This window comes from Canis aureus, chromosome 16 (assembly GCF_053574225.1).
Source record: "Canis aureus isolate CA01 chromosome 16, VMU_Caureus_v.1.0, whole genome shotgun sequence".
Taxonomy (NCBI): Eukaryota; Metazoa; Chordata; class Mammalia; order Carnivora; family Canidae; genus Canis; species Canis aureus.
Window position 1 is genome coordinate 17,863,040 of NC_135626.1, and position 24,512 is coordinate 17,887,551.

General features: G+C 51.8%; 1 protein-coding gene and 1 long non-coding RNA gene across 23 annotated transcripts in view; one reads left to right on the plus strand and one right to left on the minus strand.

Annotated features, from left to right (window-relative positions):
* MYO18A (myosin XVIIIA) overlaps positions 1-24,512 on the plus strand; it is a 98,382-nt gene that overhangs the window by 26,781 nt on the left and 47,089 nt on the right. For 2 of the 21 annotated variants that reach the window (XM_077851939.1, XM_077851956.1), the window contains exons 3-6: positions 15,752-15,811; positions 18,185-18,856; positions 20,739-20,816; positions 22,020-22,163. The exons of 3 other annotated variants lie outside the window; for them this stretch is intronic. In XM_077851939.1, coding sequence (XP_077708065.1) covers positions 15,752-15,811; positions 18,185-18,856; positions 20,739-20,816; positions 22,020-22,163 — 954 coding nt within the window. Of the gene's footprint in view, positions 1-7,311; positions 7,383-15,751; positions 15,812-18,184; positions 18,857-20,738; positions 20,817-22,019; positions 22,164-24,512 lie in introns of those variants that run through there. 16 more of the 21 variants (XM_077851954.1, XM_077851958.1, XM_077851941.1 and 13 more) reach the window with 15 other exon arrangements.
* LOC144286005 (uncharacterized) lies at positions 2,607-7,414 on the minus strand. 2 transcript variants are annotated; one of them, XR_013354131.1, is made up of 4 exons: positions 7,179-7,410; positions 4,310-4,663; positions 3,811-3,989; positions 2,607-3,561 (listed from the first exon to the last, which is right to left on the minus strand). It is a non-coding gene; the product is annotated as an uncharacterized LOC144286005 (long non-coding RNA). The 2 variants fall into 2 exon arrangements; XR_013354130.1 differs by having other exon boundaries at positions 3,811-4,663; positions 7,179-7,414.

Below are 24,512 nucleotides of genomic sequence, written 5' to 3' on the forward strand. Positions count from 1 at the left end.
TCCGCCCCTGCGCCTGCCGGCAGGTGGGCTGGGCCTGGAAGCGCAGGCGGGGCTGGGGCTGGGGCTGGGGCCGGGGCCGGGGCCCGGGGCCCACCCGGCTCCCCCCCCACCCCCCACTCCCGCCCGGCGGGCCACCGAGACCGCGTGGAGGGCAGCAGTGTCTGCACCCAGACCTGGGCTTGCCCTTTTCACCACCTCATTGAAACAGTGCATGTCCCCTAGCTTCCGTAAATTCTGTTAATGACAGTTTGTACATTGCAAATTCGTCCTAATACAAGCACTGTGGGATAGTGTTTATAAACCTTTTCTTTCTCTTCAAAGGAGTTTTGAATTAAAGAGGAACTAGAGAGATAAGGTCAGATATTCTTTTAGGATGTCAAGTAGAACACCAGGCTCAGTGTTTTCCAAGCTATCTTCTAAATCAGTCTCCATCTGACATTCCTGTTTTAGATAGTGGCTTCAGATTGTTCTCTTGAAATCTTGACAGCTTGAAACGTTGGAGGCTTTACATCTTCTTCCTAACCCCACCCTTCAACTTCCGTGCCCATTTCCCAGCCTCCCCGCATAGTTGCTGAGTCTCTGTCTTGCATCACCCACTGTCTCTTCCCCACCATCAGCATACAGGAGATACCAACCCCGCTCCCATCCGTCCTCTGGCCATCTCCTTGACTTTCAGTGGTCTTTCAGCTTCTAGCCTCTTTTGCTTCCCAGCATCCTTTTGTTAGATCAGCACTCCTAAAGCTATGGTTTAATCATGTCCCTTCATTATCCAGAAGCCTGCTGTGACCCCCACTGTTTTCCAGCCAGGAGGGAGAGTGGAAGGAGCAGGGCTCTGGAGTCAGAATGACTAGTGTCCTAACTGGTCTTGCCAATCACTATCTATGTGGTTTCGGGCAAGTCATTTAACCTCTGTAAGCCTGTTTCCCAGACCATGATTCCTCTTTTGCAGCACTCACCTCCCAGAGTTTTGTGAGGAAAACAAGCAGCACGATCCCTGACTCCAGCCCTGACTCGTGGCTAGTGCTCAGAATGTGCCTGCATTGTGCTTAGGCTGCTTACCTCCCTTTTTTCCTCAGGTACAACCCTTTCAATTGCAAGTGACAGAGCCCAGCTGACCTGGTTTAAAAAGAAGAAATGCTTGGGGTCAAACATCTGAAACATTCAGGGGGTAGAACTGGTTGTAAGTTCAGCCTCATCTAGAAACCAGGCCTTTCCTGTCTCTCAGTTCATCTTCCATACTGGCTTGGTCCTCAGACAACTGATGACAAAATGGCACAGCACCAGGTTCAGGTCTTATGGGAGAAGTGTGACTCTTTCAGTAATCCAAAGTTTCATTCAATGGCCTCGGTACTGATTGGATCATATGCCTTCCATGAACTAGTCCCTGTAGCCTGGGGATATGACATACTTGTTGGCCAGATTCAAGTCACATGCTGGGGTAGGTCCCCAGGGAAAAATTGGGGTGCTGCAATCAGAGAATAGAGGAATGGATTGTGGACAGCTGAAACCACACCTGTCCACTATGACACGTGGGCATTCTTGATCTGGCCCCACTTACCTTCCCAGCTTTGCCTCTCATTGTTTACCTATCTGTGTCACTTCATCCAGACTTATTGCTTGTGCTTCATGTTTCATGCTTCTATTATCTTACTCCTTTACCCTGGAATCCCCTTCTTCTCTCATCTCATTACACTTCCTTCCATTTTTCATGGCCCTAGCCCCAAGCTGCCCATAAGCTCTCTGTTTTATTCCCCAGCAGGAAAAGATCTCTGCTTCTGAATTTCCCTAGAACATTATCAGTGACCCTGTTGGAGCATGGAGTAGATCCTACACCAATTCTAATTACTTGGGTAGCTTTGTTTCTCTTCTTCCTGTCTGTATGTTTGCTGAGGTCAGAACTGTGTCCGCATCATCTTGTTTCAATCACTCACTCATCCATCTATGGAGCACTGCCTCTGAGCAGGACCCAATGCTCTCGGGAGGTGCAGAGCACACAGACTGAACCACAGACATACAGCCTCTTCCTTGAGAAGCTCACAGTCCAGTTGTGAAGTGCCAGAAAAAGAAGCCGGCCTGGTGCTTCTCCCTGGTGCTCACCTTGAGGAATTACCGGTAACTGCTAGTTGAATATGTGAATGGCTTCACTCTTCAGAGCCTTCTGTGTAGCCCGCCCCTGCCCCCCTGCTTAGCCACTCTGCCTGGCCCAGTGCCAGTAACAGAGGACCTTTCACTCACCCCACACCACCAACAACCACACACACCACCACCGCAGGGTAGTCGAGGTTGTTACTCTATGTGGATATCTCTTTTTTCCCTATTGTGTTCAACACCATGTATCTCACAACAGTTACCTTTCAGGTCAGTTAGTTAAATCCAGTGGATACTTAGCACCTACTGTGTGTCTAGTGCTGGGGAGGGGGATGAGATTTAAAAGACATAGGAAATGGTCCCTCCTGTTCAGGGAGATAAGATTTAGACATATCACAAATAGATTACCATTCAAAACATTAGTTTATGCTGTGTAGTTGTGGCACATGCACATCAAAATTCAATAAATTCCACTTATGTTTGTGTGAGAAAAAATTTAAACATTGCATTTTGTGTATTTCTTTTTATTGTAGGCTGTACATGACTGTCCATGCTATGCTTTCCTGCAGATACGTAGAATATATAAAACAATGTGTGCTATACTTTGTGAGCAATTTAAGGGATTTTCGAGAGTAATTTTGGCTATATTTTACATTTGCCTTACAGGATGACTTTAGAATCTAATCCCATTTAGTATCTATGCTCATTCCATTGTATCTAGCAAAGTGCCATATTGAGTATAAAAAACCACCATGTGTACATGGTGATATCTGGGTATAGACAGGACTGTGGTTGGTTGGTTGTTTTTTTTTTTTTTTTTTAATTTTTTTTTTTAAGATTTTATTTATTCGTGACAGACACAGAGAGAAAGAGAGAGGCAGAGACACAGGCAGAGGGAGAAGCAGGCTCCATGCAGGGAGCCCGACGTGGGACTTGATCCCGGGTCTCCAGGATCATACCCCAGGCTGAAGGCGGCGCCAAACTGCTGGGCCATCGGGACTGCCCAGGACTGTGGTTTTTGATAATAATTTAATCACTACCTACAATTTGCCAGGCCTAATGCCAGGTACTTTACATATACTGTCTTTTTTAAATTCTCACAACAACCCAGAAGGTAGTAATAGGTATTATAAGGCAAAAAAAGTGGACACCCTAAGAAGCTGAGTAACTTTCCCTTAGGTCAGGCAGCAAGATAGACGCAGAGCTGAGATCCAGGACTGGGGTGCCTGACTGCGAAGGTGTGCTCTTTGCAGTATGCCTCTGTGCAGGCCTTGGGGTCTGGGGAAGACTGCATGAGGGAGGTGACACTTGTCGACCTTGACAGATGGGAAAGTTGGGCAAGGGAGAGAGGAATTTCTTTCTTTTTTTTTTTTTTTAAAGTTTTATTTGTTCATGAGGGAGAGAGGTAGAGACACAGGCAGAGGAAAAGCAGGCTCCCCACAAGGAGCCCGATGTGGGTCTCAATCCCAGAGCCTGGGAAGAGAGAAGCATTTCTAAGTCATTGGTGGTGATGAGGGCAGGGGACTGTGGGAATATCTGCCTGAGAAAGTGAGAGCATGAGGGGAGCTGGGGAAAAGAAGGGAGAAAGGGGAAAGGGAAGTGCCAGGAGGCAGACCCAGGGGCCTAGGGGTGGTCTGGTTGGCTGTGGGAGTGACTGCCCAGCCCCCTGGGGTTATAGGTTGGGCTTACTTAAGACCTACTGGGGCCTGAGGCAGCACCAACCTTTGGGCAGGAGGGGTACTGGTGGTGGCTTTGTGTGACACTGAGTGGGTTGTCAGGTCTCAGGTTTCTTCTCTGAATGAAGAGGTCTGCCCTTGTCACGGAGGGAAGAAAGTGCTTTGAGATGATCTCCATCAGTAACACAAGTCAACTCAGAGACAGAATGACCAGGATCTAGTTGTCTGAATAGAAAAGAGTAGATTGACACATGGTTACTAATAATTCAGAACAAGCTTCTGAAAGTAAAGTGACACCTCGGTCACCCATAAGGGGTGCACCAGTAACTTTTCTTGGCACCAGCATGTCGAGAAAGCCCTGGGGATGTGAAGAGCTCTGACACAGCACATGCCCCCAAAGGGCCAGACGATCTCCCTGGGATGACATACCAGTCCCTGGTCATCTTCCAGAGCACTGCTGAATGGAAGGAGGGCCTAGAAGATCCTCAGGTGACCAAAATAGAGGGCAGCAAGTCTTGGGGGGAAAACCCAGGCCCTTTACTCACAGGAGAGTAGCTCTCTGGTATTCCACTTGCTCTGCTCTGGACTTTGTTATATCAGGCTCGGTTATCTGGTTCTCTAGCCTTTGGCAGAAACTGCTCATTAGAAGGAAGTGAGACTGTTGGGGACAGGCATGCTGACAGGTGGAGTGACAGCTGATGGGGACAAAAGAATGAAAAAGCAGATAATCCGGACACAGAGGGCATCTGGTCTTACCAACACGGGCATGGAGCGAGGTTGGCTGCAGCGCCTAGGACAGGGCTGGTGCCTGTTGAGTATGGCGAGGGGCATACTTGGCCTGGAGCCAAGCTGGGAAGTCCAAAGTCATCACAATGGGGATGATGGGCCCTCATTTTCATCTGTAGAGGAGGGAAATGAGGGGAGTTCAAGAGAGGAAGCTCAGGAGTTTGAGATGTTTGAGATGGGTTCTGAGTGTTTTACTTAAGAAGAGAACCAACAGGGACGCCTGGGAGGTTCAGCAGTTGAGTGCCTGCCTTTGGCCCAGGGTGTGATCCTGGAGTCCCAGGATCGAGTCCCACATCGGGCTCCCTGCATGGAGCCTGCTTCTCCCTCTGCCTGTGTCTCTGCCTCTCTCTCTCTGTGTCTCTCATGAATAAATAAATAAAATCTTAAAAAAAAAATAGAAGAGAACCAACAAAATGTGTGTTTTTATGATTTATAAGTTAGTAATAGAATTTCGAAAATCACTTAAAATAGAAAATATGTTGTGCCTTAAAGGGGATAGTCTTCAGTTACCTGGAAATTTTGCTTGTGATGCTTTGCTTTTCTCTTCTCCCCCATCCCCCGACAATGATCACAGATAGATGATAAAAATTAAAACTATCGAAAACTTTTTTTCCGATAAGTTTATTGAAAATTTTTGTGTTAGACACTGTTCCTAGAGCTTTGCAAGCACTAATTCCTCTAATGCCTACAATCACCCTACTGGGTAGGTACTTTCATTGCCCTCCTTGTACAGGTGAAGAAATCACAGCACAGGGTTCAGTTGTGTAGCTTTCCGCATGGACAAGCCACGATTGAACCCGGTGGGCTGGACCTGGGAGACTCACTGTCAGCCATGGGACACCAAGAATAATTCCTTCAGAGCAGTGGTTCTCAGAATCACCTGAAGAGCTGGTTAGAGCACAGGTGCTGGGGCCCTGATGCAGAATTTCTGATTCAGTAGGTCTGGAAGGGGGAGGGGTTGCTGGTTTGGGGACCATGCTTTGAGAACCAAACCTTTTCACTCACTGAGATTTTACCAGTCTCATACTGACCATAGAGAAGAGTTACTGGTGCAGAACACTCATTTTGCAGATGAGGGCCGTTTAAGGCCCAGGCCCAGGGATCACACAGCTACGTGCTTCATCCCTTCATTCTTTCAGGCACTCAGTGACTTAACAAAGGGACCCCTCTGCTGCCTTCATATTGAACAGTTTTCAGCCTTGTCTACCTATAAGCATCACCTGGGGGAGCTTTTACAAATCCTACTGCCCAGGCTTCCCTCCCGGACCAATTAAATCAGAAACTAGGGGGAAAAGGTGGGATTTAGGCATCAGTATTTCTGGAGTCCCATGAGGGATTTCAGCTGCAGCCACGGTTGGCACCAGCGTGTCGAGAAAGTCCTGGGGATGTGAAGAGCTCTGACACAGCACGTGCCCCCGCAGGGCCAGACGATCTCCCTGGGACGACACACCAGTCCCTAGAAACCAGAGGCGGGACCCCACGTCCCAATGGTCCTGTGTGGTAGGGAAGAGGCAGAGCTGGGCTTTGGTCCTCCCAGGCAGTGCTTATCAACCTTTCAACAGAGAAAGTCATACTGTTTACAAGACCTACTGGGCTCATAAGACTATCTGGGGTAACAGGCCTGGGGGATCTCCAGCCACCGTGGTTGGACACTGGTTTGGTGAAAGCTCTTTTTCAGGCCCTCCTAACACCACCTCACCCCATTCTTTTTTTTTTTTTTTTTTCCTGGAGAGGAAAAAAACAGGCCAGCTTCCTTTTTTCTGCAGAGCTTACAGCTTCTGAGACAGCTTCAAAAGACCTGTCTTTTGGCTCCTCCCCATCTGCCCCCAGCTCCCATTTCAGCCTCTTGGGGGTCCCCAGCCCCAGTCCCGACATCCCTGGTACTAACTGAAGAGCAAGGCAAGGCCTTCTCTTCATGAGGAGCACTGGCTTTTCATGGGCAACCCTTGCTCACTGGCCAGACACCCACAATTTCCTCTGCAGGGCCAAGGCCCACCCACCACACCCTCCTGTGTGCCTGTGCAGTCTCTAGCTGTGTAGGGCAAGAGGTGTATACACAGAAAGTGCAGTTGATTCTTTGCATGTCCCCAGTGTATTTCCGGCAAGGCAGCCACAGACTGATCGTGTGGGTCTCACTCTATTCCTGCCAGACGTTCCAGGATGGCTGCATGGCTGTCGTTCTGGCCCAGCGTGCAGCGGGCCCTGTATATTGGATTGGATGTGACGTTAGTGGTTTCCTTGGCCTCTGCCGCAGTAATTAGATGGCTGGGGTGAGCTTATGATTTGTGTGTTCTCAAGAACACTGTGCTGTGATTGAGTGTTCATGCATGATGGTGTGTGTGTGTGTGTGTGTGTGTGTGAGAGAGAGAGAGAACGTGCATGTGCTTGTCTTCATCCTGGCCTGTGGGGCCGGGGGCTGCAGGTCTCAAATTCCTCTGCTATTTTTAGGGGCCATATCAGCTCAGCTGTTTGGGAGCCGGGGTGTGTGTCAGTAGGAAAGCCCCACCCTCCCTGTCCCTTGCCCCTGACCCTTCAACACTGCCCGCCCCCCACCCATTGCCCCCTCACTCTCCGTGCCTCCTCTTCCCCATCTACACACGCTGTGTTACCCTCTCCATCCCGGCATACCTGGTATCCGCAGTCCTGGAGGCCACTCACTGTCTGGGACTGGCTCTGGCCAGGGTTGGGCAGCTCAGGCTGCCAGCAGGAGGGGCCTGGGGAGAGGGAGGGGACCAGGGGCGGGGCTGAAGCCAGTGCTATTTTGAGCCACTAACGGAGCAGCATCGGAGAGGAGACTCCTTGCTCTGGGTTGCTCCAGGCCAGGCCATGCGGGTGAGTGTCCCTGTGACCCCCCACCCACCCCGGAAATGTCCCAGGCTCCTCATGCCGGTTCCTCATTTACGAAAGGAGGGGCCTTTTTGTTATTTCCCCAGATGTGGCTGAAGGAGGTGGTGGTGAAGGGGGCGCTGCCTTGGGGCCCCTCTCTGAGCTTCTTGGTGGGGAGAGAATCATCCAGTGCAGGCAACCTCCCAAAACCTCCTGGGCCTGACTCAGGACTTTGGGAGTTTTGGAGGGGGCACCATTTTCTAGACCTCCGTGTCATGGGACTGCACCAGCTTGCCCACAGGCTGTGACACGCCTTCCCCACAGACCATTGGTGCCTGAGGCCCTCATTTCTTGGAACACTCTTTTCTTCCAAGGCCTGGAAGCCCAGTAACTCATGGACCTTCGGAAGGCTCGTATTACCAGCGTAACCCTCCACCCTTTTTCCTCCTGGTAGATGAGAAAAGGCACTATACAGGGGTCATCCCTCCAGCTGTCAGGGTGGCCAGAAGTGGACTCAGCATGGTCTCCTGCATTTCTGTGGCTCAGACACTTGGAAGGAGCACAGATGGCATCTTGGGGATACCCTGACTGTCTGTAGGTCTCATTTTCAGCAGAGATTACTCTAGAGAAGTAAGTTCCTTAAAAAAGCAAGTGAGGAGAGACATAGCTGCCTCCCAGTCATTCCGTTACTCCCCCATGTCAACCCCTCCTGGCCACTGAGGGTCAGGTTTTCATCATGTCAGCAGTTGGCAGCGTGTGGGCTGGCCCAGCACGGAGGTATACTGAGAGCCTGAGTTGTGCTTGTGAGCATTTGAATCTCCCTGGGCCCCAGGACTGCCCCATCCCAGCCACAGAACTGGCGCCAATGCTGAGGTGTGTGTGGGTAGCCAGGGGTGGGGCCCGAGAATCTCCTCGCTGTGAGAGGTGCATGCTTCCTGGTCTAGCCTCCTCCCCACCTGATCCCCAGCCCGCAGGCCACCAGCACTAGGTCAGATTTGGGGGGTGGGGGGCGTGCGTGATGATGGCAAGGCAGATGGCAAAGGGCCCCGCAGTGGGGCAGCGAGTGTCCCCAGGGGAGGGAGGCCTCCAGCAGGTCCAGCCATTGGAGGAGGAACCCCAGGCCCGTCTGCAACCGCAGTGGCAGCAGGAAGCCATTCCAGTGCACCTGCTTCCTCTGGGCTGGCCGGCAGTGACTGTGGGCACTCGGCCGCTTTCTCTTCCGCCCCCCGGTGGGGGAGGGCTCTCACTGGAGGCTGGACCAAAGGAGCCAGGGTGTCCCTGCCAAACTCTTCCCCTCCTCCTCTGGCTGGCAGCATGGCCTTCAGGCCACTCCCTGCAGAGGCCTTGTTCCTTTCAAGCACCTCTGTGCAAAGCTTATTCGGGTCATGGTGGAAGGGCAGGTCATCTCTGGAAACCCCTGCGTTTCTGCCCAAGCTGTTATTCTGGTGGATGACATCATACAAGTTCAACTGTGGAGGTGAACCAGGGGAGGTGGAGGCAGGGCTTGCTTCCATCCCTTAAAGTGAGCCTGGAAGGTTCTTGCTGGAGGACAGACCTGGGTGTGAGTTCTAATTTGCGATTTGCTGTGCTGAGGGCTCGGCCAGGTCATTTCTGAGCTTCCTTTTGCTCATTTGTAAAGTGGGAATCATGCTAATATCTCCTTCAGAGAAATGTTGTGGGGATTAAATGAGCTCATGCGTGCAGAGGATTCAGCACGGTGCCTGGCAATTAGGACATGCTCAGTAAGGGTTAGCTGTTATTACTGCTAGTTCCTTCTTCCCACCCTCCTCCTTAGACAAGTAGGTGCTGGGGGGGGGGGGGGGCTGGCAGGGAAAGGGTCTCCTGGGAGCTACTCTCTGCTCCTTAGAACAGGAAAGGAGAGAGAGGACGATGCCATGCCTCTTTCTCCTCTGAATGTGCATGAGTGTTGGCAGAGGGAACAGGTGTGAGTTCCCTAATTCAGACAGCAAGATCTCTTTTTTCCCCCTGCCCTTGGGGCTCCCTGTGTGTGGATATCTGCTTGGATTCCTGAGCCTTGAGGCATTTTTCCCAGTTTGCGTATTCCGTGCCTTTGGGGAGCCTAGTGAGTAGAAAGCTTGCCCTGGGGGCATTCGTGCCCCCCATTCCTTCTTGCAGGGGCACAGAAGATGGTAAGTTAAGGGTGGCTGGTCCTTGCTGGTCCATGCAGTGGGTAAAACCCAGCCTGGTCTGTCCCCTGAGTGTTGGAAGCCTTCCCAGGCTGGGCATCAAAAGGTCCCTCAGCACATTTCTTGGATTTCTCCTTGTTGAGAACAAATGCTTGCAGCTATTATCTCCTCTGCTTTTTCTTTTTTATTGACTATTTAGCTATCTTTACAATAGAAATAAACAGTAAGTAACAAATACATAACAAAATAAATACCAAATGTCACTATTGTGTCTAGTTTACACAATTTACAAGATTATGATGATCACTGTTTGCATACCATTTAGGTTTTGGTTTCTTTGATGGGTATTATTTTAGGTGGAGTTTTGCCTGCATATTTGTTAGTTTAAATGGCAACATAATGGTACATTGTATGTACCGAAGTATCATAGTTTACCTACTTCCCTTTTTTTTTTCTTTAAAGATTTTATTTATTTATTCATGAGAAACAGAGAGACAGAGAGGTAGAGACATAGGCAGAGGGAGAAGCAGGCTCCATGCAGGGAGCCCAACATGGGACTCGATCCCAGGTCTCCAGGATCCTGCCCTGGGCCGAAGGCGGCACTAAACTGCTGAGCTACTTCCCTAATGCTAGGCATTTGGGTTGTTTCCAGTTTGGGGCATAGAGTGCATCATTAAAAGTCTCTGCATGGGTTTGTGGGCTTTTTTTTTTTTTTTTTCTCTTCCTTTCTTTAAATCAGCCCATTGCTCATAGGTTTCTGAAGATGGAAGGGCTAGGGCCAGAAGATGATGCATTTTATGGCTACTGTTGCTTCCCTAAGAGCTACTCAGCAATCTCAGAGTGTCCCACCCTCCTTTTCCACTCTACAGCATTGAGTGTTCCATCTATTTATCGTTGCTAAGTTTAGAGCGAGTATTACCTCCTTTTTTTCCCCCTCATCCCTGGGAATCAGGATTGGCAAGTGTTATTTTCTGTAGTTTACAGTTGAGGGAAGAGACCAGATGGGAATAAGAGTTTGCCAAAGAACCCCCATTTCAGTGCTGTCATGCGGTAAATGTTTATTTATTAAGGCCCACAGTATGATGGGTGACATAGCATCCTGTGCATGAGGAAACCACAGTCCAGAGAATGCTGTGGATGCACAAACGGCTCACATCCTGCTTGCTCGTGAATCCTAGTACTGCCACTTAGTAGCTCTGGGGCCCTCAGTGAGATCCATACCCTCTAGAAAGTGGGTTTTGTGAGGATGAAATAAGGAAGCAGTGTAAAGTGCCTGCCTCTGTGACTGGCTCATAGTAAGGGTTCAATGAACATTGGTTTCTCTTCCCTTCCCCCACAAAGAGGAGGGCAGAGAGGTACCTGGATGGCACAGTCGATTAAGCGTCCTGACTCTTGGTTTTGGCTCAGGTCCTGATCTCAGGTCATGAGTTTGAGCCCCATGCCAGGGCTCAGCATGGAGTCTCTCTCCCTCTGCCCCTCCCCCTTATGCTCTCTCTCTCTCACTCTCTAAAATAAATAAATAAATCTTAAAAAAAAAAAAGGGAGACGAGGCCAAAAGTGCCAGGGAGGCTGGTCAGAGAGTAGTTGGAGCTTCAGAGGGACAGGATTGTGGTGGGGTCACTAGTAAACACTAGTGAACAAATACCTCACTGTCAATCCATGCTTCATCTTGATCCAGACCTCTCCAGACCTCCTAAACATTGACAGTGACACAGTATGTTAGCCAGAGTTGGCTACTAAGGATGACCTAGCCCCTCTGACCACACGTGACTAGCAAAAAAGATGGGCCTGTAAGGGAGCTTTGCAGTCAGAGCAACCTGGGTTCAAATCCAGGTCCACCACTTAATAGCTTTGTGACCTAATCTCATTCCAAGTCTTTTTCTTCATCAGTAAGATGAGAATAAAAGTAATTCCTGTGTCCTGAGGCTGTTGTAAGACAGATTTAAAAAATATGTGTTAGGGGGCAGCCCTGGTGGCGCAGCGGTTTGGCGCTGCCTGCAGCCTGAGGTGTGATTCTGGAGACCTAGGATCGAGTCCCGCATCGGGCTCCCTGCATGGAGCCTGCTTCTCTTCCTCTGCCTGTGTCTCTGCCTCTCTCTGTGTGTCTATGAATAAATAAATAAAATCTTTAAAAAAAAATGTGTTAGGGACGCTTTAGTGGCTCAGTGGTTGAGCATCTGCTTTTGGCTCAGGTTGTGACTCCAGGGTCCTGGGTTTGAGTCCCACATCAGGCTCCCCACAGGGAACCTGTTTCTCCCTCTGCTTATGTCTCTGCCTCTCTCTGTGTATCTCTCATGAGTAAATAAATAAAAATCTTTAAAAATAAATAAATAAAAAAGTGTTAAATACTTTTACCGGTGTTCCATATACAGTAATTAATGATGTTGTCAGAAATGGCTGAAATCCCTAGAGAGAGCAGGTCAGCGAAGACAGGCCTTGGTATCCTTGCTCCACAAAGCAAGTCATTCCCAGCTCTGGCAATGGCTGTGGTGAAGATGTCACTACCATCTTTGGGGCTGAGTTCCTTACCTGTTCTGCATCGGCTAAAGCTAGGTTATTTTGCATCCTAAGCAAATCTTTAAAATCTTTAAAAGCCAGTGATAAGGACAAGAACAGAAATAGCCAGGCAATTCCTCACAAAAGCCACAGAGATAATGTCCTCTGGAGAGAACCCCACATTTGTGTTCAGAGTGATATTCCTAAGGAGGAGCTGGTGCAGAGGAACAGGCCCAAGTGCAAATGGCCAAGTGTCCTCACGGCCTCAGATGAATGGACCTCTCCCTGCTCCCAGGGAACTTGAGCAGGAGATCCAAGACCAAATGACTGAAATTATTTATATCTGGCATATGACCCAAATAATAAAATAGACAAAATAATTTTCTAATTTTTCTTTTTTTTAAAAGATTTTATTTATTTATTCATGAGAAACACACACACAGAGAGAGAGAGAGAGAGAGGGAGAGAGGCAGAGACACAGGCAGAGGGAGAAGCAGGCCCCATGCAGGGAGCCTGACATGGGACTCGATCTGGGGTCTCCAGGATCACGCCCTGGACTGAAGGCAGTGCTAAACCACTGAGCCACCTGGGCTGCCCAATTTCTAATTTTTCACTGGTCATTCATGATAAGCAGTAAGAAGGATGGGCCAGTTTTGAAACTCCACTGAATTAACAGATTCTTTGCACAAAGCCTTTCCCTGGGTTGAGGCAGATTCGGCCTGTTGCTTCTCAAGAGGACCCGTTCTAATTTCTCCCCCGTAGCTGGAGTGGCTTTACTATTTTCCCACCCTCCTGCCCCTGGCCAGTAGTGGCATGTGGCAAGCAGAAGGCAATGTCACCACAGTCCTGGAGAAGCTTTGTTAATGCCTTCACAGGCCCATAACTTTGGTTCACCCAGTTGAGGGCTAGAGTGCCTCTTCCTACCCAAACCCCTAGAGTGCAGACCTGGGAAGGACTTTAGCCATTTTCTAGACTAATCCATCCCCTAATTCTACAGGGAGGCCCAGAAAAGTGAGGTGGCTTATTCAAGGACGCACAGCTTCCAAGGGCAGGACGTTCTATGTTCTATAACCCACCTGGCCATCTCTTTCCTCCTATGTTTTATTCCTTACTCCTTCTCTGACCTTTTGAGCTTTGCTATCTGCCTCCCTCCCCAGTTCCTCCCTCCTGTCACCTGTCGCCCACAGTGTTTGTCCCAGCAGGTCGTGACCTTTAGGAAGACTCCGATTCCCTGAGCGACCCTGCCCACCCCCGTGTCTTCTCTGACCCAGAGTGCAGGCTACCTTCGGCGCCATGGCCTTTTCATCAAGGTTCGCCTTCTGGGAGCAAAAGGAAAGTTGGGTCTCAAAATCCTTGTGCTTTTCTGATGTGCTTGGCATGGTCTGTGCAGGCAGGAGTCTGGCTTGTGGGCCAGGGGGTTCTGGGAGCTAAAGACGGCGCATGTGTGTGGATCTGGGGGCCAGGGAGGATGACCAGGGGGGCTGGTGAACTCACTCTTCTTCCTCGATGGGCTTCTGCGCTGAGTCATGCTCCTCCTCTGAGCTCCACCTCTGGTAAGCTGAGCTGCCTTTTGTCCCCCTGGTGCCCCTCCAAGTTAACTCCTCCACACCCTTCCCTTCCCCCTGCTGCTCTGACTCACCCCTGGGAACCTGGGCTGCTGTGGCAGTTGCCGCTGGGAATGGCTTTGGCTCTGAGGTCTCTGGAACTGGGTCTCCCCGTGTCTGGGGACGGTGGTGGGTAGAAGGAGAAGAGCCAAGAGTCAGGAGCCAGGCCAGCTAGCTGGCTGCCTGGGTTCCAGAGGGTGATTCAGACTGCAGACCTGGGCGTGCCTTTGTGCTGTGCATAGTCCCCAGCTGGGCAATGACCTATGACAGACAGAGCCTTTGGCTGGGGGGGGGAGGGGGGGGCAGGAGTGGCAGTGAGTCAGCCTCAGGCTAAATCCAGAGCTGAGCTCAGAGCTGGGCCTAGTGTCCCAGGCATTTTGGGGGGCAGTCAGTGTTATCCCCAGTGCTTCACCACTTGGGCAGGACACTTGGGGTCCCAAGCTCGCATCCCTGGAGGGAGCACAGAATTGGAGCTGGTGAAGGACACGGAGTGGACTTGGAATCTGGGCCATCCCTGAGCCTGAGCTAACAGCACTGCGTGCAGTAATGAGCAAGTCTGTGTGGTTTGTGAACACTTGATGTTCCCCTGACCTGTGTGCTCAGGTGCTAATGCATGGTGTGATCCTTGGGCGTGTGGGGAGGGTGCAACTATTGGACATTGGTGGGGGGCAGTAGGCACAGACCCAGACTCTGCCACTTGTCCTCGTTCCCTCTCTACCAGCCCCTCCTTTCCTTTTAATCGCTCCAATCCCAGTTTCTAAAGTAGTAGAGCCCACTCTGATGAATAATTGCCATTTCCCTCTGTCTGTAACAGTGTGAACTAACTTTGAAGCTTAGGCCCATTGAAAATAGCTCTCTAGACAAGATGCAACTTTAAAACTTCAGCGGCCATCATGCTGGTCAGTGCCCTAGGTGCTGCTAATTAGAGATCAAAAGTAGCCAAGGACTCTGGGTACAAATAGAGAGTCCCCACCCCCACCCTGAGGTGGATAATTAACATGATCCTGGACGAATTTCTAAGGATCTTTTCCATTAGGAATCAAGAAAACCTTCCTGTGCAACTACTCCACTGTGTCTGGGGGGGAAAAGGGCATGCTGAAGCTGAGTAGGGGTGCTCACAGACCTGCCTTTTTCCCATAGTCCTAAGTGACAGGGCAAAGAGGAGAAAAATCCACTAAGACTGTCTGAGCTTTTGGAGGGAGAGATGCCAGTGAGGGGTGGGCAGAGGACTCATTTGGATTCAGGCGTGGCCCCTTTGGGTCTGTTCTGAGCCAGTCTCAGAACTGAAGGAACCTTCAGAGCATCATCCACATGGTCTGTTCTTTTTCCAGATACAGTCTGGTGGCTGCTGTTTTCCCGACTCTGCAACTCCCCTCTCATAGGCCAGCTAGCTCATAGGCTGAGTGCAACCCCCTGGCCAGAGCAGCCAGAGCTCAGGCATCTTTCCTTCCTCTACACTGTGCCCCTATAACCTTAGGGTTTCCTCCCTCAGCTGCATGGTTAGCCGTTTGGTGGGTCTGAGGTTGGCAAAACATCTGGCCTCTCCTACCTCTGCCCTGTTTCCTGCCTCCAGACGTTGCTCAGCTGTCTGGCTGAGAAAGCATTCAGGCTCTGGGCTGGGGGATGTCACAGGGGCCTAGAAGTAAGTTGGAGCCAGCCTGCTAGAGGTCGCCTGTTCAGCCTCCGTTGGCGTAGCAGGCAGGGTCCCCACAGCATGGTCAAGCCTTCCTCCACACTCATTGGGTCAGGCGGCTCTTGTTCAGATGCTTCTTCTCTGAGCTGGGAATGACTCGTGGAGTTCAGCAGGAGTTGAGTTATCTGGATCTTTCTGTCCACCCTGTAACCAAGGCCATGATGGCATACTCTTAAACAGCCCCAGTGGGACACGTGATGGGGACTGGCGGCAAGGGTACTTGGTTTCCCCGCTCTGTGGAGACTACTCATTCACTGGATGGTTTTGACTCTGGCACAGGATAAGTTGCCCATGTCCTTCACCGCTGGTATTCCTGAACACACAGGAACTCTGCCTTCTGGGGAGGGAAGGGCCCATTGGATGTTTTCCTCCTGTGCCTTTGATGCAGAGTTTCTGCCCTGACCTGCAGTTTGACTTCCTTGTCTACTCCCTCAGGTTAAAGAGGAAGACAAAACTCTGCTGAAGCCTGGCCCTCCTGGCAAGGAGGAAGGGGCTGTAAGTGCTTCTCTGAGCCCTGTGTGCGTGTGTATGTGTGCACATGTGCGTGTGCCTGGGTGGGTGTGCCTGCCAGCCCTAGTCTAGTTCATAAGGCAGTTCCATGGAGCAGCAGGCATGGTGGGGTGCCCCTTCCTGTCTGGGGTGGCCAGAGGGAATGCCATTAATGAGGTAGAAAGTGCAGCATGTATGATGCCAACTTGGGGTGCATGGAGGAGATGGGAAAACCAAGGTGCTTTGGAGACCTCCTCCAACCCCTCTCTTTAGTTCTTACCTTTAGTTCTTGCTTCCTGAACTCTTGGGTGCTAGAGAGGCCTAGGTGGGCAAACGCTTAGGTTGGGGAGCACCAAAAGAGAGCTCAGCTGTTGGGACTCCTCATTCCCCTCTGGGTGGCACAAGACCAACACAGGGATGGATTTCACTGCAGCTGTTCTGTCTTCCCAAGACCCTGTCAGCTGCTTGGTGTGGGTGACCCAGAGGCAGGCTCCAGCTGCCCGATGACCCCAGCCTCTCCCCCAGGTCATTCTGCCTTGAGATAGGGACACTGAGTAAGGCTGGACTCTTTTGAGGCAAGATAGGGGAGACAGTTCCAGAATAGCAGGTCTGAAGATGTGTAGTTTAGTAGAGGACTGCTATTAGTGCAGGGGGTGGGAGTGCCAGGGGCCCTGGGACAGAGCTGGGTCTTGAAGCAGATCCGTGCTTCGCTATCCCAGATGGTGCCTGTCCCCACTCCCCTACTTCCTTAGATGGAGGTTTGATCATCCAGACATTGTGGCTCCCACCTGATCTGTAGTTAATCCCGCAAGGCTAGCTTGTGATTTCAAAGATGTGTGTTTGAGATATCTGTGGAGGGAGGGTCCTCAGAGTATCCAGATAGTTTGTGAAAAATCACAGGTGAAGTGCTTGGAAGACTTCCTGGCACACAGTAAACATTGTGTGAGTGTCAATGGTTACTGTCCTCATCGCCACCATCTTCAGCCAGGGGGGATGGGAGGAAAGCCCGAAGGGGGATGGGGAGGAGGCACTAGCCAGCTCCACAGTGCCCTGGCATGCCATGGAGCACTCTTGGTCCAAGAGGTAGAGGAAGAGGCACCTTTAGGTCCTCCTCTCCCCACCCCAACAGCTGAGGTGACTTGCCTCAGCTCTGCTCAGGATGTGGGGCAATCTCTCCGTGTGGCAGCGAGAAGTCTGTCCACTCTGAGTGTTTTCCTGCGTCCAAGCAGAGATGGAAGCCAGACTTCCAGGTCCTGGTGCCCAGGTGTACCCTGGAACTAATGCTGTTGTTTTGGGGATCAGGAACTCAAGCATGGTCTATTAGTGGCAGGGCATTGCCTGACCAGCAAGGAGTCCCGAGGTTGACCTTGCTTATCTGGGCAATGTGGCTGGCTTTGCAGGAAATTCTGCCCTGCTATTAGCCAGCCTGGCTTTCCCAAGTGACTGTCCCTTGGGACCACAGACAGTTCCCACTAGTGTTGGGGGAAGGGTGGGTATGTCAGGCAAAGTGTGCCAGCATCCTCCAGCTAGGCACCCAGAGGCTGGGAGGCTGGCTGAGCCAGGGCCCCAGCTCTAGGGCAGAGTGGATCTGTGGTCACCTTAGTGCTTAACCCTCTGTGGGCCCCAGCTGCCTCCTTTCCATTCTATTACTCTGTACACATACACTTGAGAGGTTTGCCGAAGGAAAACTGCAAAGAGGCTGACAGAAAGCAGGTTGAGGTTGAAGCTTCCTAGGCCAGCACCGGGTCTCTGTAGCCCCTAGGAGTGCAGGTGATAGGGAGAGAGTGGCCACAAACCAGAGGAGCAGGAGAGACAAACGTTGGCACATCTTGGGGCCAGAAAGTTGTTCCCTGACCACTATTTTTACTGGGATGGATAGGTTTTGGGTCTGGCTGCCCCGAAAGCACAATGATAGACCAGGGCCACAAAGGCAGGACACACCAGAATTAGGCCTAGGATCAATGGCAGGAATTGGTTGCTTGGCCTCTCCATGCTCCATAGCTGCTGTATTTGGGCTCCGAGGGAATAGGCTCACCTGGATAGGGCATGGTTGCTGCCCTGACATAGACCAGTAAGTCTGGGCCACCTCATGGGCCTCCAGGCACTCTGTGCTGGTACCTCACAGCTCTGTGGTTAAGGCTGGGGATAGAGAGAGGGTGACAGCAGTACCTGCTTGTACTGTGTGGGAGAGAGAAGCCAAACTTTTAGTTGCAATCATCCTATCTGGAAGATGGACCTCTTCCTCTTTGAGCTATGGATGAATATAGGAGATCTGTTCCAGGGCTAGGTGTGAGGTCACACCTCTCACTTCCTCTGCACAGGGTGGGGCAGGGATGCAAGGGCTGATGCTAATGTCTACCTGTGTTTGTGTGACTGCAGCCAGAGGGCAGCTCAAAGGACAGCAGTGGCCCATCTAGGAGTCCTCAGCCTCCCACCAGCCCTGTACCCTCAGAGACCTCCCAGAGAGCCAAGAGCCCTGCACCCACACTCGCCATGAATGGCCCAGGGGCTGCCTCAGCAGAAAGCCCAAGTGAGGAGGCCCAAGGCCTGTCCCGGAAGAGAGTGGCAAATGCAGTTAGGAAGGTGGTGAGCAAGGTGCTGCCTGGCGAGGAGCCTGGGAGTGCCAAGGAGCCTTCAAGCAGAGGGGTCAGATCCCCTGAGCACCCAGCTAGAGGCAAGAGGGGAGAAAAGGCAGTGCCTGGACCCAAGCCACCACCTCCTCCGCCTCCCCCTGCCCCACCTAAGCCTGAATCAAAGAAGGAGGCAGCCAAAGATGAGCTCTCTGTGGGACTGCGGAGCCTGATGTCTCGGGGCAGGAGCAAGGACCACAAGGCCCGTGGCAGGCAGTCTCCTGGGAAGGGAGAGAAGCCCTCCAGCCAGGAGCCAGGCCCCTCAGGGAAGCCAGGCTCCCCAGCCAAGCCTGAAACCCCAGAGAAGCAGTGTTCCCCGGCCCCACCGGAAGAGCTGGCAGCCCCAGGTTCTGCTGGCCTGAAGTCAACCCTCACTGGATTACAGCAGCCCAAGTCACCAGCCTCTGACGTGCAGCAGGAGGTACCCGAGTGTGTCACTAACCCCCACCCCCGCCCCTGACCACCCTTGTCTGAGGGCCAGGCACCCTCGCAGCCAGCTTCCCCCTGCTCCGTCAACACGGCCGCATGTCCGAGAAGCTGGGCCCGGCCAAGTGCCAATGGCAGGGCTGCATGACTTTCCTCAACTGAGTGCCAGAGCCCATGGTGGCCTCTGCTCTGGGATGGGCACCGCTAACCAGCATGCTGCTGTTACTCGACACTCTTGCGTGGGAATGGGGCCTGTTCCCAGGCTGCATGGTGTTGGTTGGAGACTCCAGATCCCAAGTAGAGGTTCAGAGTCTTAGCAGATCAGTGCTAGGATAGAAAAAGAATTTCTGGGGTCCAGTGACCTTTGTTTACCTCCCCAGCTGCTCACCCTGTGTGGGATCTCAGCAAGGTCCCATCACTGAGCCTTCATCTGCCAAGTGGGGATGGGACAGGTCTCCAATCCTTTCTCTGAAGCCCTTGGGACCAGAAGTGTTTGGGAAGGTAGTAATTAATTTTTGTATTTTAGAATGTCATACATAATGAGCAGCAACCTGTAACCAAACATAAATACTTTCACAGCAAAATCTATGACCACTCACACTATAGGTGGAGCAAGGGGATAGTCTACAAACAAGTTTTGCCAATAAAATACTTAAGAAAAACATCTTTTGTTTTGGGGAACTTTTGGATTTTGGAATTACAAATGAGGGATAATCCGAGCTTTGAAGGGTTGCTGTGAAGATGAGGAATGGTACAGATAACGAACATTCTGAGCCCAGTCCCTGACATAGTGGGTGCTCCACGAATGGTAGCATGGATAGTGATGCTAATAACAGTGGTTTTAATGCCATCATTGCCATCACTATCTTCTTCAAGCCTGGCCAGCAGTTCCCTCTGGCAGCAGGATTTGAGGAGCCCTATGCCTGGCTGGCAAATGGGCATAGTGGGCCCCCTTTGGATCTGGGGCCCCATCTGTTCACAAAGTACCGTCTAGGTGGGACAGGAGGCTGAGAGGTAGAGGGGAGAACGTTGGAAGGTGGTGCCTATATGGCTGATCCTTTGGTCAGGGTCAGTGCTCTTCAAACTTCCCCATTTTGTGGAGCCTTCTGAGACCTCGTAAAGTATGGGAGGGGAGGAGTCAAATTTCACCACTGCTTCTCCCAGGCTGTTGCATGCTCTTCTGGCTGGAAGGGCAGGGTGGAAGGGGTGAGGGTAGGGCACAGCCTACAGGCCCTCCCTGCCTGCTACCTCCTGGGATTCCTAGGGTCCCAGAACCTGCCTTATTACCTACTCCATTCTTCTTGAGTTTTACAGAACTTAGAGAAAATAATGGCTGCAGCCTTCCTGGCCCTGCTGGCCTGCTCTCTGAATCAGGGAAATCACCTCCTGGCACACAGGAGTTGGCAGGGGCATTTTGGCCTGATGGGCAGGCTGTGAGGGGAACTGTCAGCCCCTGAGTAGAACCCTCTAAGTAGCCAAAGAGTGTCATGTGCCTGTTCCCAGACCTAGCTGCCCTCCCTCTGGCTGCCTGTCCCTCTCAGTAGGATGGAATGGGGGGCTGAGATGTGCCCTAACCTGAGGTTCACCCACCTGTCACCTGGGCCTGGGGCAGGGGCCAGGGGGCGTGGGGGGAATAGGGCCACCCTGGTGCCGAAGTGGTTAGGACTATGAGAAGGAAGAACCCCAGACTTTCCAGGCACTTGTTCTTTTTTTCTCATCATAGTTTAAAAACTAAAGTTCATGCCTGGCTTGCCTCCCTGAGCCTACTCCACTTGTCCATGAGGTCCCAGCAGCTTCCTAGGCTAGAAGCTTGGCATGCTGTGCCCTACCTCACCCCTCCTGCCCAAGACCAGGACTAATAGTGGTTTAACCTCTAGGCAGGAGCCATTCCTGAGGTCCGGCTGACCCCTGCAGAGGAGGCCCAGCAGCGGCTCGAGAGGATCTTCACAGCTTCTGTAATGCCACCTCTCGTGTATGGTTCCCCAGGCTCTGGTGCTCCTCTTTCCCGAGGCTATTGGCCAGATTGTGGGTGTCAGGGGGGCAGTGGGAGCAGCACCTGACTATGGAAGGATGGCTCCGTGGTGGCCTGAGGGCTCTGCCGAGGGCTTGAGCAGTGAGGGCTGTTCTTCTAGGGGACCCAGAGCCCTCTGCCTGTGGGAGGGGACCCCTCTTGGCTGAGGATCTAGCCCCTTTCTCTTGCCCTGGAGGACGGGTCTTGGTGCCAGGTCCTGATGGGTGGTGAGGCAAGGAGTTAACTCTCCCCTTTTTTGACGTATTGGCTTTCTTGACCCAGCTGGGGCTTGTTAACTCCTTGCTTATTCCTTAGAGGCAAGGTCCAAGGCCAACTCCACTTTCTCCTCAGAAAGGTCTTCAAATCATCAGACAGGTCAGGTCTGGCCACAGGTCTGCCCACAGCCCCTCAGTTTGTGGGCAGGTGGCAGCTGGACCTGGTAGAGTGGTACCTCCACTTGCCATGGGGCAGCATGCTTGTCTGTCAGTGGTACAGGAGTGTGGTGGGGGTAAGGGGTGAGGAAAGGGTCTTGGCCTTGGAGCTGCTGGTGGTCTTGTTCTGCACAGGGATGATGGCTCTGAAGGATGGTTGGTCCTGGGCCCTGTGCCTTTATGTGTATTTGGAGGCCAGGGACAGCCCTGTTCTGGGATCTGCTAGCTGCAGGGGACTGAGGCTGACCAGTGCCTAGATTTAAGACCAGAGCCACCCAAGGGGCCCAGGCCCTGGGTGTGCTGTGGTAGCCTGCCCTGGCAAGCACACAGAAGAGGAGCCTAATTCAAAGTGCACTGGATATCCCATCCAGCAGAGACTGTGGCCGGGGGCAGAGTAGCATACTCCTGCCCAGGCCACAGTGCATGACTTAGCAGAGACAAGTGTCTCTTTGCCAAGCTGGGCCTCTCCTTCCTACTCTTGCCTCTCCTCGATTGGGCACGGTCCACCTGCCCAGGCCGGCTTCCCATCCTGGCACTACGTCCTGCTAACCTCCACCCTGCACTTCAGGCAGCCAGAGTGCCCACCCACTTGGCCCAGAGTGCTTGCTGAAGGGGACATGCCAATGGTCTGCTTGTCTTCACCTCCCTCTCTCTCTCTCTCTCTCTCTCTCTCTCTCTCTCTCTCTCTCTTTCTCTCCTTTGTTTGCTGCTGGCAGCTGGACCCTGAGGCCACCTCTCCTGCCCACAGCCAGGTAGGGTGCTCCTGTCCCCCTCTGGAGCCCTCCGCTTCCTCTGGTGACTACCCTCCACGCCTGGCCTATACCTGGGCTGGCGTCTGTGCTCGGGCCTCGTGCTGGAGTGTAAGGCCGTTTCCCCCTTCTGGCTCCACCCGGTGTCTGGGGGGATCTTTGGGGGAGGCAGTGCTGGAAGTTTGAGATACGGCAGTTCTGTGTCAGGCCCTTAGGGACTGTCTAGACTGGGTGTCACCACTCAAGTTTGGCCTTGTGGCACATGTTTCTTTTGGTGTGTGTGGTTGGTTTTTGTTTTTGTTTTTGTTTTAGTATTTATTTATTCATGACAGATGCAGATTGAGAGGCAGAGACATAGGCAAAGGGAGAAGCAGGCTCCCTGCAGGGAGCCCTATGTGGGACTCATCCAAGGACCTCAGGATCACTGAACCGAAGGCGGCTGCTCAGCCACTGAGCCACCCAAGTGTCCTATGGCACATGATTTTTAACCACTGGAGCCCAAGGGCCTGGCTAGAGTTATGGTTTCTAGGTGTTTCAATTCTGCTCACTCTGGGTAGAGAAAGCTGAAAGGCTGAGCCCCTCCTACCTCCCCACCCTCAGGCCCAAACTTCAAGATTTGACATTCTCTGGCTCCACCTGCTGGCCAGTATGGGAAGGATTAGTTCTATGACCCTTTGATGTCTCCTTGTTTGTCAGGTTCCAAACACCTGACCCATAAAACATAACCATTTGAGACAGAGGTTTTCACCTGTATCATGTGATTTGGGAAAAAAAAATAAAACATTGTGATTTTTTTTACGAAGTTAGATTTCTTCAAATAATAAAGAATTAGTCTTTTTTTTTTACTTTTTTTTAAAATTTTTATTTATTTATGATAGTCACACAAGAGAGGCAGAGACATAGGCAGAAGGAGAAGCAGGCTCCATGCACCAGGAGCCTGACGTGGGACTCGATCCCGGGTCTCCAGGATCGCGCCCTGGGCCAAAGGCAGGCGCTAAACCGCTGCGCCACCCAGGGATCCCGCCTTTTTTTTTTTTTTTTTTTAATTTTTATTTATTTATTTATTTATGATAGGCACACAGTGAGAGAGAGAGAGAGGCAGAGACACAGGCAGAGGGAGAAGCAGGCTCCATGCACCGGGAGCCCGATGTGGGATTCGATCCCGGGTCTCCAGGATCGCGCCCTGGGCCAAAGGCAGGCGCCAAACCGCTGCGCCACCCAGGGATCCCCCGTCTTTTTTTTTTTTAAATGTCATTTAACAATTTAAAATGTTGCCAGCCCTATAGTGGTCTTCCTGGGCTTTTTTTGTTTTTGTTTTTAAGATTTTATTTATTTATTCATGAGAGACAGAGAGAGAGAGAGAGAGAGAGACAGGCAGGAGAAGCAGTCTCCATGCTGGGAGCCTAGTGTGGGACTCGAGTCCTGAGCCTCCAGGATCACACCTTGGGCCGAACGCAGGCGCTAAACCGCTGAGCCACCCAGGGATCCCTGGTCCTCCTGTTTGAAGGGTGATTTCACTGATCATGATTTCCAGAGCCTGGGGGCCACGTATAGTCCATGCTTGTCTCTCAAACAGGGAAGGGCAGTCTGCAAGGGAGAGGAAGTTATCTGAAGCTGGAATCCAACCTGGGAGTAGAACCCAGATTTCTTTTTCTTTCAGCGACAAAGAAAAGACTTACTATGTTTTCTTGTCCTTTCCTATCCTTCACCCAGGAGGTCAGGATCACAAAACAGCATCTGCGCCTCTGCCTCAGGTCTCCTGAGGGTGGAGGACTCAGAGACTGATTGTAGCTCACAGTTAGTCCAATGTCTATCCATGTGGCATGCAGTCTTCTCCTGTGTCTGACACAGCACTCTGCCCCCTCCTTACATATCTGTCTGTGCTGTTTCATGCTCTTGCATGGCCTTAGCCTGTCCTGGGGAGGCATGAAGGAGGAGTGGAAAGGCTGGCCTGTGCATCCAGTGGAGCATCCTCTGGAGGGAAGGCTAGGCTGAGGCTAGGACTCAGGACCCACATGTCACTTTGCAGTACAGAGTTCTCAGTAGACACTTCTCAGGTCTTGAGGAAGTACCCTTTCCCAGCTTGGAGGAGGAGGGCCTGTTGTTAGTTGGCTGAGGGAAGAAGCTGGGCATGAGAGGTCACAGTAGCAGTGGACAGTGGACCAGGCAGAGCTGTGCGGGCTCAGGACACTGATCCTACAGGCTTCATAGGGAGGTGGGGAAGAGGGTGGCCGAAGGTAGAATCAGGTTTGTTTTCCTGTGGTCTACTCTCTTCTGGACTCGAGTTCTGAGTGTCCCTGTCCTTCCTGACATTCAAGGCTAGCATGGTCCCTAACTCTGTGTCCTTGTTCTCAGGGCTCCTCAGGACCACCACCATCCCCCGGCTTCCCCACCTTCTTCCTCTGAACCTCCGACATCCCCTGTTCTGTATCTGCTATCCAACTGCCCCCTTCCCAAGTG